The sequence below is a fragment of the Varanus komodoensis genome, unplaced genomic scaffold (assembly GCF_004798865.1).
Source record: "Varanus komodoensis strain SLA01 unplaced genomic scaffold, ASM479886v1 scaffold15, whole genome shotgun sequence".
NCBI lineage: Eukaryota > Metazoa > Chordata > Lepidosauria > Squamata > Varanidae > Varanus > Varanus komodoensis.
The window spans coordinates 25,904,905-25,917,747 of NW_025335440.1; the positions used below are offsets into that span (position 1 = coordinate 25,904,905).

General features: G+C 42.0%; 1 protein-coding gene across 1 annotated transcript in view; it reads left to right on the forward strand.

The window, feature by feature from the left end:
* CUBN (cubilin) overlaps positions 1-12,843 on the forward strand; it is a 180,362-nt gene that overhangs the window by 125,194 nt on the left and 42,325 nt on the right. The window contains exons 43-52 of the mRNA XM_044424708.1: positions 1,444-1,634; positions 2,842-3,025; positions 3,496-3,670; positions 5,006-5,184; positions 6,113-6,322; positions 7,762-7,902; positions 8,616-8,797; positions 9,758-9,929; positions 10,505-10,711; positions 11,240-11,383. Of these exons, the coding sequence (XP_044280643.1) occupies positions 1,444-1,634; positions 2,842-3,025; positions 3,496-3,670; positions 5,006-5,184; positions 6,113-6,322; positions 7,762-7,902; positions 8,616-8,797; positions 9,758-9,929; positions 10,505-10,711; positions 11,240-11,383 (1,785 nt within the window). The remainder of the gene's footprint in view (positions 1-1,443; positions 1,635-2,841; positions 3,026-3,495; positions 3,671-5,005; positions 5,185-6,112; positions 6,323-7,761; positions 7,903-8,615; positions 8,798-9,757; positions 9,930-10,504; positions 10,712-11,239; positions 11,384-12,843) is intronic.

The window sequence follows — 12,843 nt, forward strand, 5'->3', positions numbered from 1 at the left end:
TTGACAGCACACTCACTGGCCATGTGAAAACTCGGGCAAGTCGTGGCTAATGAGTCATGGCTCATGACGTCATCACCGGGCGCCACTACTGCTTCCCGAGCATGCGCATGGCCCCTATGTGTGCTGTTATCTGATGCTCGGCTGCTGGGGTGATGCTGGGGCGACTTCACTTGCATGCGGACAGGGCGGGCTCTGTGTGGCCGCTGTGGCACGCATGCCATAGGTCTGCCACCACTGCCCTATGATAGAGGAGAATCTATTTGAACAGCTGTCTAATCTCACTCTAGTACAAAGTTAGTAAACCTAGGGCCTGTTGCCCATCCATAGTTAGCCCATGGACAGCAGACAAAAGATGGACATGCACAGGTCACCTGGTCAAAGTCCTTCACAATATAGTGAGATATGTCATATTTCTGTTTTGCTTTCTTTTGTGATGATGTATTCCCTGTTTGGAGCTTCATAAGTGTCCATCCAAGCATACAAATTTCTGAAGCTCAACTGAGATATTTTCTTCTTCTCAAATCAGACTATTCCTTCCAAGCTCTGCCATCTTCATGAAGAGAGGAAAGTCTGAAGAACAATAGACCTGAAACTTGTCATTCTGTTGCTGCAGTCAGCTCCAGCCCTGAGTTGTCTCTTCTGACGAGCAGGCTAGGGAAGCATGAGCCACTGGTGTTTAGTGGGAGGTTCCTTCAGGATATCTAGGCCAGAAGGTGCTGTCTCGAGGGATCCCCGTTTGCTGTGTGTTTTCCTGGTTTCATAGACTCCTCACTTGCAATCCTGTGACAATAGAGAGGCGCCAAATGAAAAGGGAGGCAATTTCCTGAGAGGGGATGGTTGATAGGGAAAGAAGTCATTCTCAGGAAATGGTGACTTGTGATCTTTAAAAGCACATGGGTATGGAGAAGACGAGTTAGTTATCATCCATGATAACCAAGCATATTTTTAAAGCCTGCTTCATGGTTTAAGTGTTTGGCTGAAGTCAGATTTGTTTGAAAGACCTGCAGCAGAATTCCTCCCAGCCCTTGTGACCATGATGAATAGATTGAGGCTGTTTTCCATTGGTTGTCCCTCTGCTTTGGTTTGGCGATTTAGTTTCCTAAATTGAGTTGGCTCTTGAATGGGGAAGTGGGACTGGCAAATAGAGAAATTATGGACCACCAGAAAGGTCAACTTAGTTTGACTGCAAGCTATGTCAATCCTTTTAGGGATCTGTTGCACTCTAGCTGCCATTTTAATTTTTTATATTTCTTTTTAACAAAACTGAAAGTGTGACCTGCATGGTATGGGGAGAGGTCCAGAGTGAAAGATGGCTCCCAGATCTCCCAAAGTTACCGTATACTGTCAAATCTCTGTTTTGTAGACTTGGATGAGAGAGGCATTAAATATAATTGAATAATTTTAAAGTGCTTTTCTTGGTGGGCTCTCTTTGCCTTTTTTCAGGTTGTGGTGGCTACTTGCAAGCTGACAGAGGTGTGATCACTTCACCCAACTATCCGCAGACATATCCTCCTAACTTTAATTGCTCCTGGCATGTTCTGGTTACTGCTGGCTTCATCATTGGTGTCCACTTTGAGCAGCCATTCGAGGTGCTGAATGATGATGCTTCCTGCAGCCATGGAGATTATATTGAGGTGAAGCAAACATGACTAGCTCAGAGCCATAAAGCAAAATTAAACATGGTGTCCATGGCAGCTTTTTCCCCATGACAAATGGAAAGCTGCTGGGGGCAGGAGGGATTTTTCACTGGAGCCAGTGTGTGTGAAGAAGAGAGAAAAAGACCTGCTATTTCCAGTAGCAAAAACAAGTACACAACACTAAAGCATGCATTTTAGCAGCTCCTATAATTTAATTTGCTTTCTAGTAAAAGGTGAGAATAATATAGAAATGAGGTTCTGCTTGTCTTCTTTTTCTTCTTCAGTGCCTTTCAAGCAGGCCAAGATGAACCTACCTAGTGTCCCAGTCCAGAGATTCACACCCCTTTTCCTGAACCAGCAATTGTCTGGTGATTTCCTGGCTTTTGTACATGTATTACCCCATTCTTAAAAGCTGCTTCTCCTAAATTTTAGTTACTGGCAGTAAGAGTTTCAAGCTAAAATCGGAAGGAATGTTGATCTCACTTGTCCTTGAGTACATCTCCCAAATTGTGTTTGACACCCAACCTGAAAGAGGTTTCACATCCCTGTTTTAAATGATGTGCTAATATTACTGTATTAACAGTCAAAAGTGAATCTAAATACACAAATGGTTTATGAAGGGATTAAATACTTATGCTAATAGCTGTGTTGGTTAGAAAGCCAAGAGGTTTTCACAATGTATTGATCAGTGAATCTAATGAATGGTGAATAGCAACCTGTGTGAGGTGTGTTATATATCATGTGTCAGCCATGTATGCAGGGTGGCTGAGACTCATTCTTGGTGGGTCCCCATTATAAAAATAGTGGCAATTCTTATGTTATGGGCTGAACTATAAACACTCACTAGGCTTAGAACACAATCTTAGGAATGCTTAGACTGAAAAAGTCCTACAATTCCTAGCATTCCCCAGCAAGCATGTGGAATGATCTTAGCCTGAAAAGGCTGGGTTAAAATCTCAGGTCTTCCCTGGATGCTTAAGTGACACCAAATGAGGAATTGTTTGTCAGTCTCCATTTGTAGTATGAGAATCATGCTTTGATCTTGCCTATTTGTTGTGAAGCTACGATAAAACTTGCAAAGCACCAGTCATGTTGAAAATTAGTGTATGCAATTTTTATGATTGTATGCTTCCTAGGACACTTTTATTGGACTAATTTCTTGGTAAACTGACCTCTTTAGCAAGGTTCTCAATTTACCTTTTAGCTCAGAAATGGACCCGATCTTTCTGCCCCACCATTAGGACCCAGTGGCAGGACTGGGCGCTTCTGTGGTTCAAGCACCTTTTCTACAATGTATACCACTGACAACCAGCTGTTTATCCACTTCATTTCTGATAGCAATAATGGAGGGCAAGGCTTCAGACTGAAGTACGAGGCAAAGGGGCTTGGTAAGTATCGATCGTGGTGGTGCTGGTGGTGATTCTGATGCTGTCCTTCATTATCAAATCACAGGGTGATATAGAAATTTATTTATCCTTGTATTTGTGTGCCACCCCATAGTCAGAAGGCTCTCTGCGTGGCTTATATCACAGTCATAACAATGATACAGATAAAAAGAGCTAATGATAGCTAAAACTGTAATACTTAATATAGTGAAAACGCTATTATAAAATACAGCAGGAGGATAAGCACAATATAAACAGCAGTACAATAAACCACTAATGAAATGCACATTAGAGCAGGCTCCATGCTTCAGATCTTCCTCCTCCAAGGTGTGCACAGTTGAGTGATGGAGCAGGTGGGACAGGTGGGTGTGGCTTGCTCCACCCTCATGAAATTAAGGGGGGAATTGCCAGGTAAGGCTCTTACTATGCATGTGTATTCTACTATTTAAAGTCATCTTTTTTCCTGTTCCTAGCTTGTGGAGGAAACATCTATATCAGTCAAAACAATCCCTCTGGCTACATCTCCTCACCCAACTATCCTGGCAATTACCCACCACATGCTGATTGTGTCTGGATTATAATTGCTCCCTCTGGGGAAGCAGTGGAGCTGCAGTTTGAAGATCAGTTTGATATTCAGGCTTCAACCAAGTATTCACACATTATTACATTTGTTGCTTTTATGTTTTCTAAAGTTATCACTGAGGTTTTTATTTGATGAACTGAGCCTCTGTGTTAAGAGATGGCTTTCGTTACTCTTGTAGATCTGGAGAACTTGAGTTCGTACAATCCTTGGTCTTGAGCTTGTGTGTGGTAAAGCCACCACAAAGCCATTTGGCTGTTTTGTGGGATTAAGGAGGTCTTGTTAGCACTAACATGCCTTCTGTTCTTGACTGTCGCATCTGTTTCCAGCCTCAATAAGGGATGGAAAGGACTGTCAGATGTCTCCCTAGAAAAGATGATTGGATCCTTCTGAGATACACAATGGAGAGAAACTCCCTTCCCAATTGTCACATTGTTTTTTCCCATTAGGGAAGGAAGGTCACCTAGATGGAATGTGTCGTGATAGAATTAGGAGCAGCCAGAGTGACTTACAGCCACAGGCCTGGAAATGCTAGAAATCCAGGAAAACCTCTAGAAGCCAAAGTTGACACTCCTTTCTTTGCTTTAGCTGCTTGTTATGTTCTTCTTTGAGACCTACTTGATTCACACCAGTAGGAGTGGAGAGTTGGGCAGAGCCATTTTAGAGATTACAGGAACAAGTGAATGATCCTTATTTGTCAACAGTATTTAAATCCCCATTTATAATGTTGTGGTACATTGAAAATAAGTGAATGATCCTTATTTGTCAACAGTATTTAAATCCCCATTTATAATGTTATGGTACATAGAAAATAAAATCCAAACAACTATTGGAAGGAGACAAAAGATTTAAGTTTTCAGTTTTGCTTGCCCCGTTATATTTCATGAAGAAAAAAAATGTTGGTAGTAAGATTTATTTGCTTTCTTAACCATTGCCTCTGTTCCCTTCCAACTCAAAATCATCATTATGGAGCTGTTTTCATAGTTATATGTGTCTGAAGGGAGGTCTGATTGCTTTTACACCAATTTTCAAAGATGCTTTATTGTGCTAATTGCATTAATAATTAACATTGCAATGAGACAGAAGTAAGCATTCTGAATCCACAGTTTCCTAACCAGGGCTCAAAGCTGCTTTTCTGTGTTTCAAACCAGAGGAAAAAGAACTGTGATGGTATGACCTACTTCGATATTTCTTTCTCTGCAATTGATTTAGATCTCAGATGACCCTAGCTATTATCGATTGCTAATCTCTCTGTCCCTTTGCCTTTTCTCCCCTTCAAAATTAAACTGAAAGCTTTTAGTTCCATGTTTCAGATGAAATGTTGTTCAGATGAAATTACTTCTTGAAATGTCACAAAGCACATTTTCCCCGTTCAAACACAGATATCTGTTGCCTTCTTTTAGCTGCACATTAAGTTATCTAGAATTACGAGATGGTGCTGACTCCAGTGCAGCAGAGATTGCCAAGCTCTGTGGGAATGCTCTGCCAGCCGCTCAAAGATCTTCAGGTTCCACCTTATATATGAGATTTTGGTCAGATGGTGTAGAAACAAAAGCTGGATTTAATGTCAAATATTCAAGAGGTAAAATGAACATTTAATCACTGACATTTGCATTCTTGTGAAATCCAAAGCAGAAAGAATAAATTTAGGAATTAGATTTTAAACTTTGAATTGAATCAACCTGGCTAAGCCCTACAAATTGGTTAACTCCCCGCCTTCTCTCTCAATTTCACAATCTATTTAAATTAAAGCAGAATTGTTTTAACCCTGGAAAAGGTTTCTATAACCTAATGAAGAATGTGGGTACAGTTCCCAAATGTGTTTTGGAAAAGCTTTAGCAAAAATTCATATTTACAATTATCGGTTAATAGAAGAGCACACATTTGCATTGAGTAATAGGATAATATTCGGGTATCAGATGTCAAGAAATGTCCCCTAACATTAAACTTAAAGAAAAAGAAGGTTGTGTTATAAGAGGATCATACAAAGCCATGAAGGATAAAGCTATCAATGGCAACTAACGATGATGGCTGATTATTTTCTCTAGTATAAGAGCCAGTATCTTTTTGATATCAGTTACCAGGCAGCACAAGTTCAAGGGTATGGTCCTGCTTGTGGACTTCCCAAGGGCATCTGCTTGTCCTCTGTGGGAACAAAATGTTGGACTAGATGAAGCTTTAGTTTGTTCCAGCAAGGCATATCTTCTTTTCTAAGTATTATGGTCATTGTGGGATCAGTCAGAGGTAGAAGCTTCTGCCTAAGGAACATGAATAGTTTGTGTTCTGGAGTCAAGTATCAGTCAGCGGTACTTCACAGCATGTTAGATGACACAAGCATCTCTGGTAAGAATGGGACTGTTCTTGGCCAAAAGAAGCTGGAACTCAGATCCTCAGATGGAAAAAAAGCTCCATTCAGTGTTTTCTCCTGCATTATTTGATGGGAAAGAATAATACAAAATGTTAACAATAAGACAGGGGAACATAATTAGTCTGTTGTTTTTGTTTTGCAGCTGTATGTGGTGGAACGTTGATAGGACAAAATGGGATCATTGAAAGTGTTGGATTTCCTGATCTTCACTATCCAAACAATTTGCTGTGTGAATGGTTTCTTCATGGACCAGAGGGCCATTATCTCACCATTCATTTTGAAGGGCTAGATATTCAGAACTCATCAGAGTGTGGAAAAGACTACTTGGAAATCCATGAAAATCATGGCTCAGGTCTGTGAAAGAGTGCTTATCCTCTCATGCCCTGGCTGGGTAACGAACACCCTGATGTCATCTCCTGCTGCAGGAACGGGAGTTCTTCAGGGCACACAGGTTTTTTTTCTATGCCAGTTGCCTGTCAAACCTTTCCTATCCTCTTTGGCATATACTGTCCCTGGCAGCACCTCCCCACTCCCTGCACTGAAACCATCTATCAGTGTTCAGTAGATAGAGTCATCTTTATGGTCCATAAAATGTCACACAAGCCCATTGGAAACCATGCTTTATCTTTATACCTTCTCCCATGCACATGAGAAAGAGCTAGAAGAAGTTAGTTACATAGCCAGAAGTGTGGCTTCTAGATCGAGAGAGGTATTACTACCACTCTATATGACTCTGGTGCGCCTGCAACTGGAGTATTGTGCTAGTTTTGGGCCCCTCATTACAGGAAGGATATAGCTAGGTTAGAGTCAGTGCAGCGTAGGGCCACAAGGTTGGTGGCCGGTTTGCAGGGGATGGGGTATGAGGCGAGACTGAGGGAACTGGGTCTCTTCAGCCTGCAGAAGAGGAGACTCAGAGGGGATCTTTTGGCAACATACGGGTATGTGAGGGGATGTCACACGGAGATGGGTAGAGACCTGTTCTCCCCTGCAGAGGAAGGTAGGATGTGCTCCAGCGGAGCAAAGTTCAGGGAATCAAGGTTCCATTTAGATGCCAGGAAGCACTTTCTGACAGTTAGGACCCTGAGGGTATGGAATAGGCTTCCACGGGAGGTCGTTGACACCCCATCGGTGAGGGTGTTCAAAGATAGGCTGGACATGCCCAAGGTGGGCATGTTGTGAGCAGAGCCGACTGGAGCCAGGGTTCAGACTAGATGGCCCTGGAGGTCCCTTCTGACTCACTCTGTTTCTATGTTTGTTTCTATGTTTTTATGTTAAGCCTCAGGCATCCTTTCCTGCACCTGGTTGGTGTTACATAGCACAGAATAGTTTGTGCTTTCAGTGTGAAGTGATAACCAAGTGATGTCTACGTACCACAGAGTATGATCTTCATGTTTTTAAGGCAGGCCAAAATCAAATTATACAGTTGTTTCCCTAGCTCTTGCTCCCTCCCTCCCTCCCTCCCTCCCTCCTTCTAAGCATAGTTAAGGGCACAAATCTATGCATGTTTAGATGGAACAAAGTTCTACAGTTCCCAGTATTCTCCAGCCAGCCATGCTGGAGGATGCTGAGATTTGTAGGACTTTGATTCATCTAAACATGCATAAGATCGCACCCCAATACTTTTTAAATCAACAGTGCAGTTTTTGCTTTAATATCTGGTAGCCTGGATTAAATTGGCTCTGAGTTACTCTTATTTATTTGTCACTCTTCTTGAGCTGATAAATAGGGTGTGTGTTTTCATGGCAAGGTAGAGATCACCTTGTTAATTACTGATTCTTTTTACTTACCTAGGGAATTTATTAGGTAAATACTGTGGTAATACCATACCTCCCACGTTGGACACTTCTGGCAACCTGGCTTATATCAAGTTTGTCACTGATGGATCGATCAATGCTCCTGGATTCAGGTTGCATTTTGCTGCTAATGCTGAAGGTTAGATGCCACATTTTCATTTATTTTCAAATCATGTCTTTTCTCCAATACATATGGGGATGCACAGCTTCTGCTTATTACAAAGTAGCAGATATAGCTATCTGGGTTTTAAAATGTAACAGTGTGGCTCTCCTTTCTTATTTTGCCATTTGTAATTTTTTAATGCTGGCTAGGAGTTATGGGACTTGCAGTCCAGCACGTCTGGAGGGCATCAGGTTGGCAAAGGCTGGTAGAGTTAATAAGAGGTGGGGGTTTTTTGACTACCAGTGGCCAACAATCATCTGTTTGATGCCTTCTTCTCCCAGGCATTTAAGGGCATGTCATGTTGAGGCATTTATGCCATCTACTTTTTAACAAGTGTACTTGTATGAAAATGTTGAATAGATTTTTGAGATGTCTATATTGGAAAAATAAGCTGATTTGATGCTATTTTATTGTATTTGTGCACTGTCTTATGAATTGTTGGCTCTTAAGTGGTATAGAAATGAAATAAATAATAACACCTTTTAACCTAAGATATCATGCAAAATGTCCTGAACTGGATTTCCAGATCTTTTATGAAATAAGAAGAAGCATGGAAACAAGTCAACCACTACGAGCATCTAAATGTTTCTTGTTCTCTTTCATTTATGGTTTCCTGAGAACCACATTCCATTTTGCTTAGTTCTCAAGAAAACATCCATTCAGACTATTTCCTGTTTCTGTTGTTCTAGAGTGTGGCGGTGAACTTCATGGCCCTGCTGGGACATTTACCTCCCCCAACTTTCCAAATTCCTACCTGCACAGACGAAAATGTGAATGGAGAATCCACGTGCCCTTTGGACGTCGGGTCACCTTGACCATTAGTGACATTAATTTTGAATTCAGTCCGAACTGTAGTTCGAATTATTTGGCTGTAAGTGACAAGAAAAAGCAGGGGGGCACTATTATAGACTTTGGAAATGGCATATAAAATAAAATCAACTGCAAAAATAAGACAGGCACACATATCAAACATCTGTATTTACAGTTCAGTGAAAATGCACGTGGTACTAACAGATGGGGCTTTTACTGCATCATCCCCATTCCTTATTCACAGAATTGTATGGGGTATCCAGATTTCTTCAGGACTCACTTGCTACTTCTTGATTTTTCTGACCACTTATTCCATCTTTGTGTTCCTTATGAGGAAATTTGTAAAGAAGAAAAAGATGGAAAACCCAAATAATGCATTCTGTTGTGTAGTGTTCGATCTCCATCATCTGGAAGCAACTAAGTTTTATGCCTAAATCTTCTTCCTTATGCACCTAATGCCTTCATGTTAGGGACTATTTCTTTTGCAGTGGTTGCTATGACTACTGGGCTTGTCCCTTTTTTTTCCTGGCTGGAGGGTTGAGTCAGGGGGCTGGGGACATGGAAAGCAGGTGGGCAAGGCCACAGCAGTGTTGTTGGAGGGCTCAAAATGAGCAGCAGATTGCCAGGATTCTCTGACATGGGCTTGCTGCTGATGTCATGCCTGCTTTGCTTTTGCACTTGCTGCTTACTCTGTGCAAATGGGAAACTTGCACAAATTGAAAGTGAGCAGATAGATGAGTTGTGGAAATCTCCCCAAATGTGTGCAATTTTCCAGATTCAAGCCCTTCAGTCTGCTGAGGCAATTTGTGCAAATGTTGTGCACATCTGACAGTCTGCAAATATTCTAGCCAGGCATCGGCTCGCTCTCACATTTGGTGCTTGGAAGATGGCATGCTTGCATGCATGCAAGCAAAGTGGTGTATGTAAATGAGGGCTCAACTCATACTGATGCTCATCCTGCACTTTAGAGAAGCCCTTTTCTAAAGGGAAGTTTAGTTATTTTATTATTTTTGACAAACAGGTTCACAATGGCTTTGGTGAAAACAGACCCAGGCTATCCAAACTGTGTGGTAGGGTGACCCCAGGCACCCAGGTGCAGTCCTCTGGAAACAAGATAACAGTAATTATGGTGACAAGCCATGATGATTCAGGGGCAAGCTTCAGAATTGCGTATGCTTCTGACGAAGATGCAGGTAATACAACGTTTTGCTTTGCAACTTGCTGTGGCAAAAAGAATTAAGAGAATCTGAACCATTTTTGTTTTCTGTCTCTTGGCAAAGCTCCCATGGCTGAGCCACTACTTCTATTCTATAGACTGGAAACAGATTTAGACTGCAATCCCGTGCACACTTACCTGGGTGTAAGTCCCCGTCAGAATGGTGGGTTATACTTCTGAGTAAACATCCACAGGACTGGGCTGTGAGTCGTGCTTTTAATGGACCCACTGAAATCAGTGGGATATAAGTCACTCTATGCTGAGCTTGAATTGAAGCCTCCATCCAATTTAATGACAGGCTGCTAGCTAATATTTATTAGATTTATATCCTGCTTTTTTCATACCATGAAGTCAAAGTGGCTCAGAATTCACAGCCGGCATGGCCATTAGCTGAAATGTCTGGCTAAAAAATCTGGGAGTTGCATCTAACATAGCTGAGGACCATCTGATTGGGCAAAGCTGATCTACAGCCACTTCTTGGGCTTATAATCACAATGTAATTATGTGTGTACCCAAAACACTCTCTTACTTCTCCAAATGATGTTTCTTTAGTGTGTGGCAAGCATCTGCTCAGTTCAAATAGTGGAAACATCACTTCTCCTGGTTATGATGGTGCTAGCAACTATTCAAGCAACCTGAACTGTGAATGGGTTATCCAAAATCCTCAGCCAGCCACCACGACTATTTACCTTCTCTTTCAAGAGTTTCACTTGGAAAAGCAAACCAATTGCCAGAATGACTACTTGGAAATTCGACAAGGTGGGTTACCAGCTGGGAAGTATGGACTTTTTGAAGTTTATTCCATTTGTGTTTTACAGATGGGCATCTTTCATTCCTGTTTGTAAATGCACTTTTCCACTAATGCAAACCTGCACAAAGAAACATGCAAATATCCCCTAAAGTTAAAAAGGGAAGTCCACAGAATCCATGTGAGTAAAAGCAAAGCAAAAACCCAGTCTGCTGCAAAATCCACAAATCAGATTTATAGAGCCAAGCTTATTTGAATCTTGTGGGGGGAAATCTGACAAGGGCTTAAATTGGTCACAGTATCCTGAGTTGAGATGTAACAAATATCTGGCCATCTTAAAACTGAAAGTGGTTGCTCTTAGTCTCTTCTTTGTGACTGTGAAAAAAGATGGAAAGGGGTATGTTAAATCATTGCTATCAATAATACAAACAATGGATCAAGAAGCTAGGATGGCATACAGCAACTTAATAAATTTGTTTCTTTTCATGGACACAAGTTTAAATCGTTTTAGGTATTTATAACATAATGTCCTTATTTAGGGGATTCTGATGGAACACTCTTATATAGAATATGCAAAGCACCTCAAGAGCCAGTACTAATAGCAGCTCCTCAAATCTGGATACAGTTTTTAAGTGATGCTGAAAATGCAGACAAAGGATTTGTCATTCATTACTCTTCTCTAGGTAAGTTGAACACTACTTTGATTGTGTATGGCAAGTCCAACAGGATTTAACAATGGTCTAAAATGACTGAAGATACAGTCCACATAGCATGTTGTTGTTGTTAGTCACGAAGTCATGTCCAACCCATCGCAACCCCATGGACAACATCCCTCCAGGCCTTCCTGTCCTCCACCATCCCCTGGAGTCCACTCAAGCTCACACCAACTGCTTCAGTGACTCCAAATAGCCACCTCATTCTCTGCCGTCCCCTTCTTCTTTTGCCATCAATTGTTCCCAGCAGGCTCTTCTCCAGTGAGTCCTTCCTTCTCATTAGGTGGCCAAAGTATTTGAGTTTCATCTTCAGGATCTGGCCTTCCAAAGAGCAGTCAGGGTTGATCTCCTCTAGGACTGACCGGTTTGATCGCCTTGCGGTCCAAGGGACTCGCAGGAGTCTCCTCCAGCACCACAATTCAAAGGCCTCAGTTCTTCAGCGCTCAGCCTTCCTTATAGTCCAGCTTTCACAGCCATACATTGCAACTGGGAAAACCATAGCCCTGACTATACGCACTTTTGTTGGCAGGGTGATGTCTCTGCTTTTTAGTATGCTATCTAGATTTGCCATAGCTTTCCTCCCCAGGAGCAAGTGTCTTTTAATTTCTTGGCTGCTGTCCCTATCTGCGGTGATCTTGGAGCCCAGGAAAATGAAATCTGTCACTTCCTCCATTTCTTCCCCATCTATTTGCCAGGAAGTGAGAGGATCGGATGCCATGATCTTAGTTTTCTTAATATTGAGTTTCAAGCCAACTTTTGTGCTCTCCTCCTTCATCCGCATCAAGAGGCATAACATTGACTAACAGTGTAGAGAGATGGGGCAGAAGAAGGAGAGGGCTATCTAACAGTGGCGGGCCTGCAGGCTAGCTACCTGAGGGATGCTTGCTTCTTCTCCACCAACTTTACCAAGTACCACATTGTCTTCAGAGGCCCTCCTTTGGCAGGAGGTCGTTTGAAGTAGGATCACTTGGCCCCTTGTGCTGAATCTCTTGCATTTTAGCTCTGAAAGTTACCCATTTCCTAGTTCTTTGAGCATATGGAAGATATTTGCTGGAAATGTAATGTAGATACACTGTTTTTCATACAGAATCACCTAGAAACTTGTATAGGAAGGGTGCAAAACCTTTTTCAAGGAAGTGTTGAGTTCAATTTTAGAGACACTCTCTGGGGAGACATTGTAATGGTGGGTGGGTAAAAGCTAAAGGGGACAGGAGAGGGTAGAGGGCAAAAGAAATGGGGCCAAAACTGCTCCAAATATCTATCTTGGCTTAAAGCTTTTACTTGTGTCAGCTTAGTATTTCAACCTTTTAGAATGGGAGGAGGCCTGTCCAAAAGCTGGGAAAGCATGAAAAAATCAGTATCTGGGGAACAGGGATATGGCTTTCTGGGAGTCCCAAGAAGGCCAGATTAGGACCCTCCAAGCCTGGGGT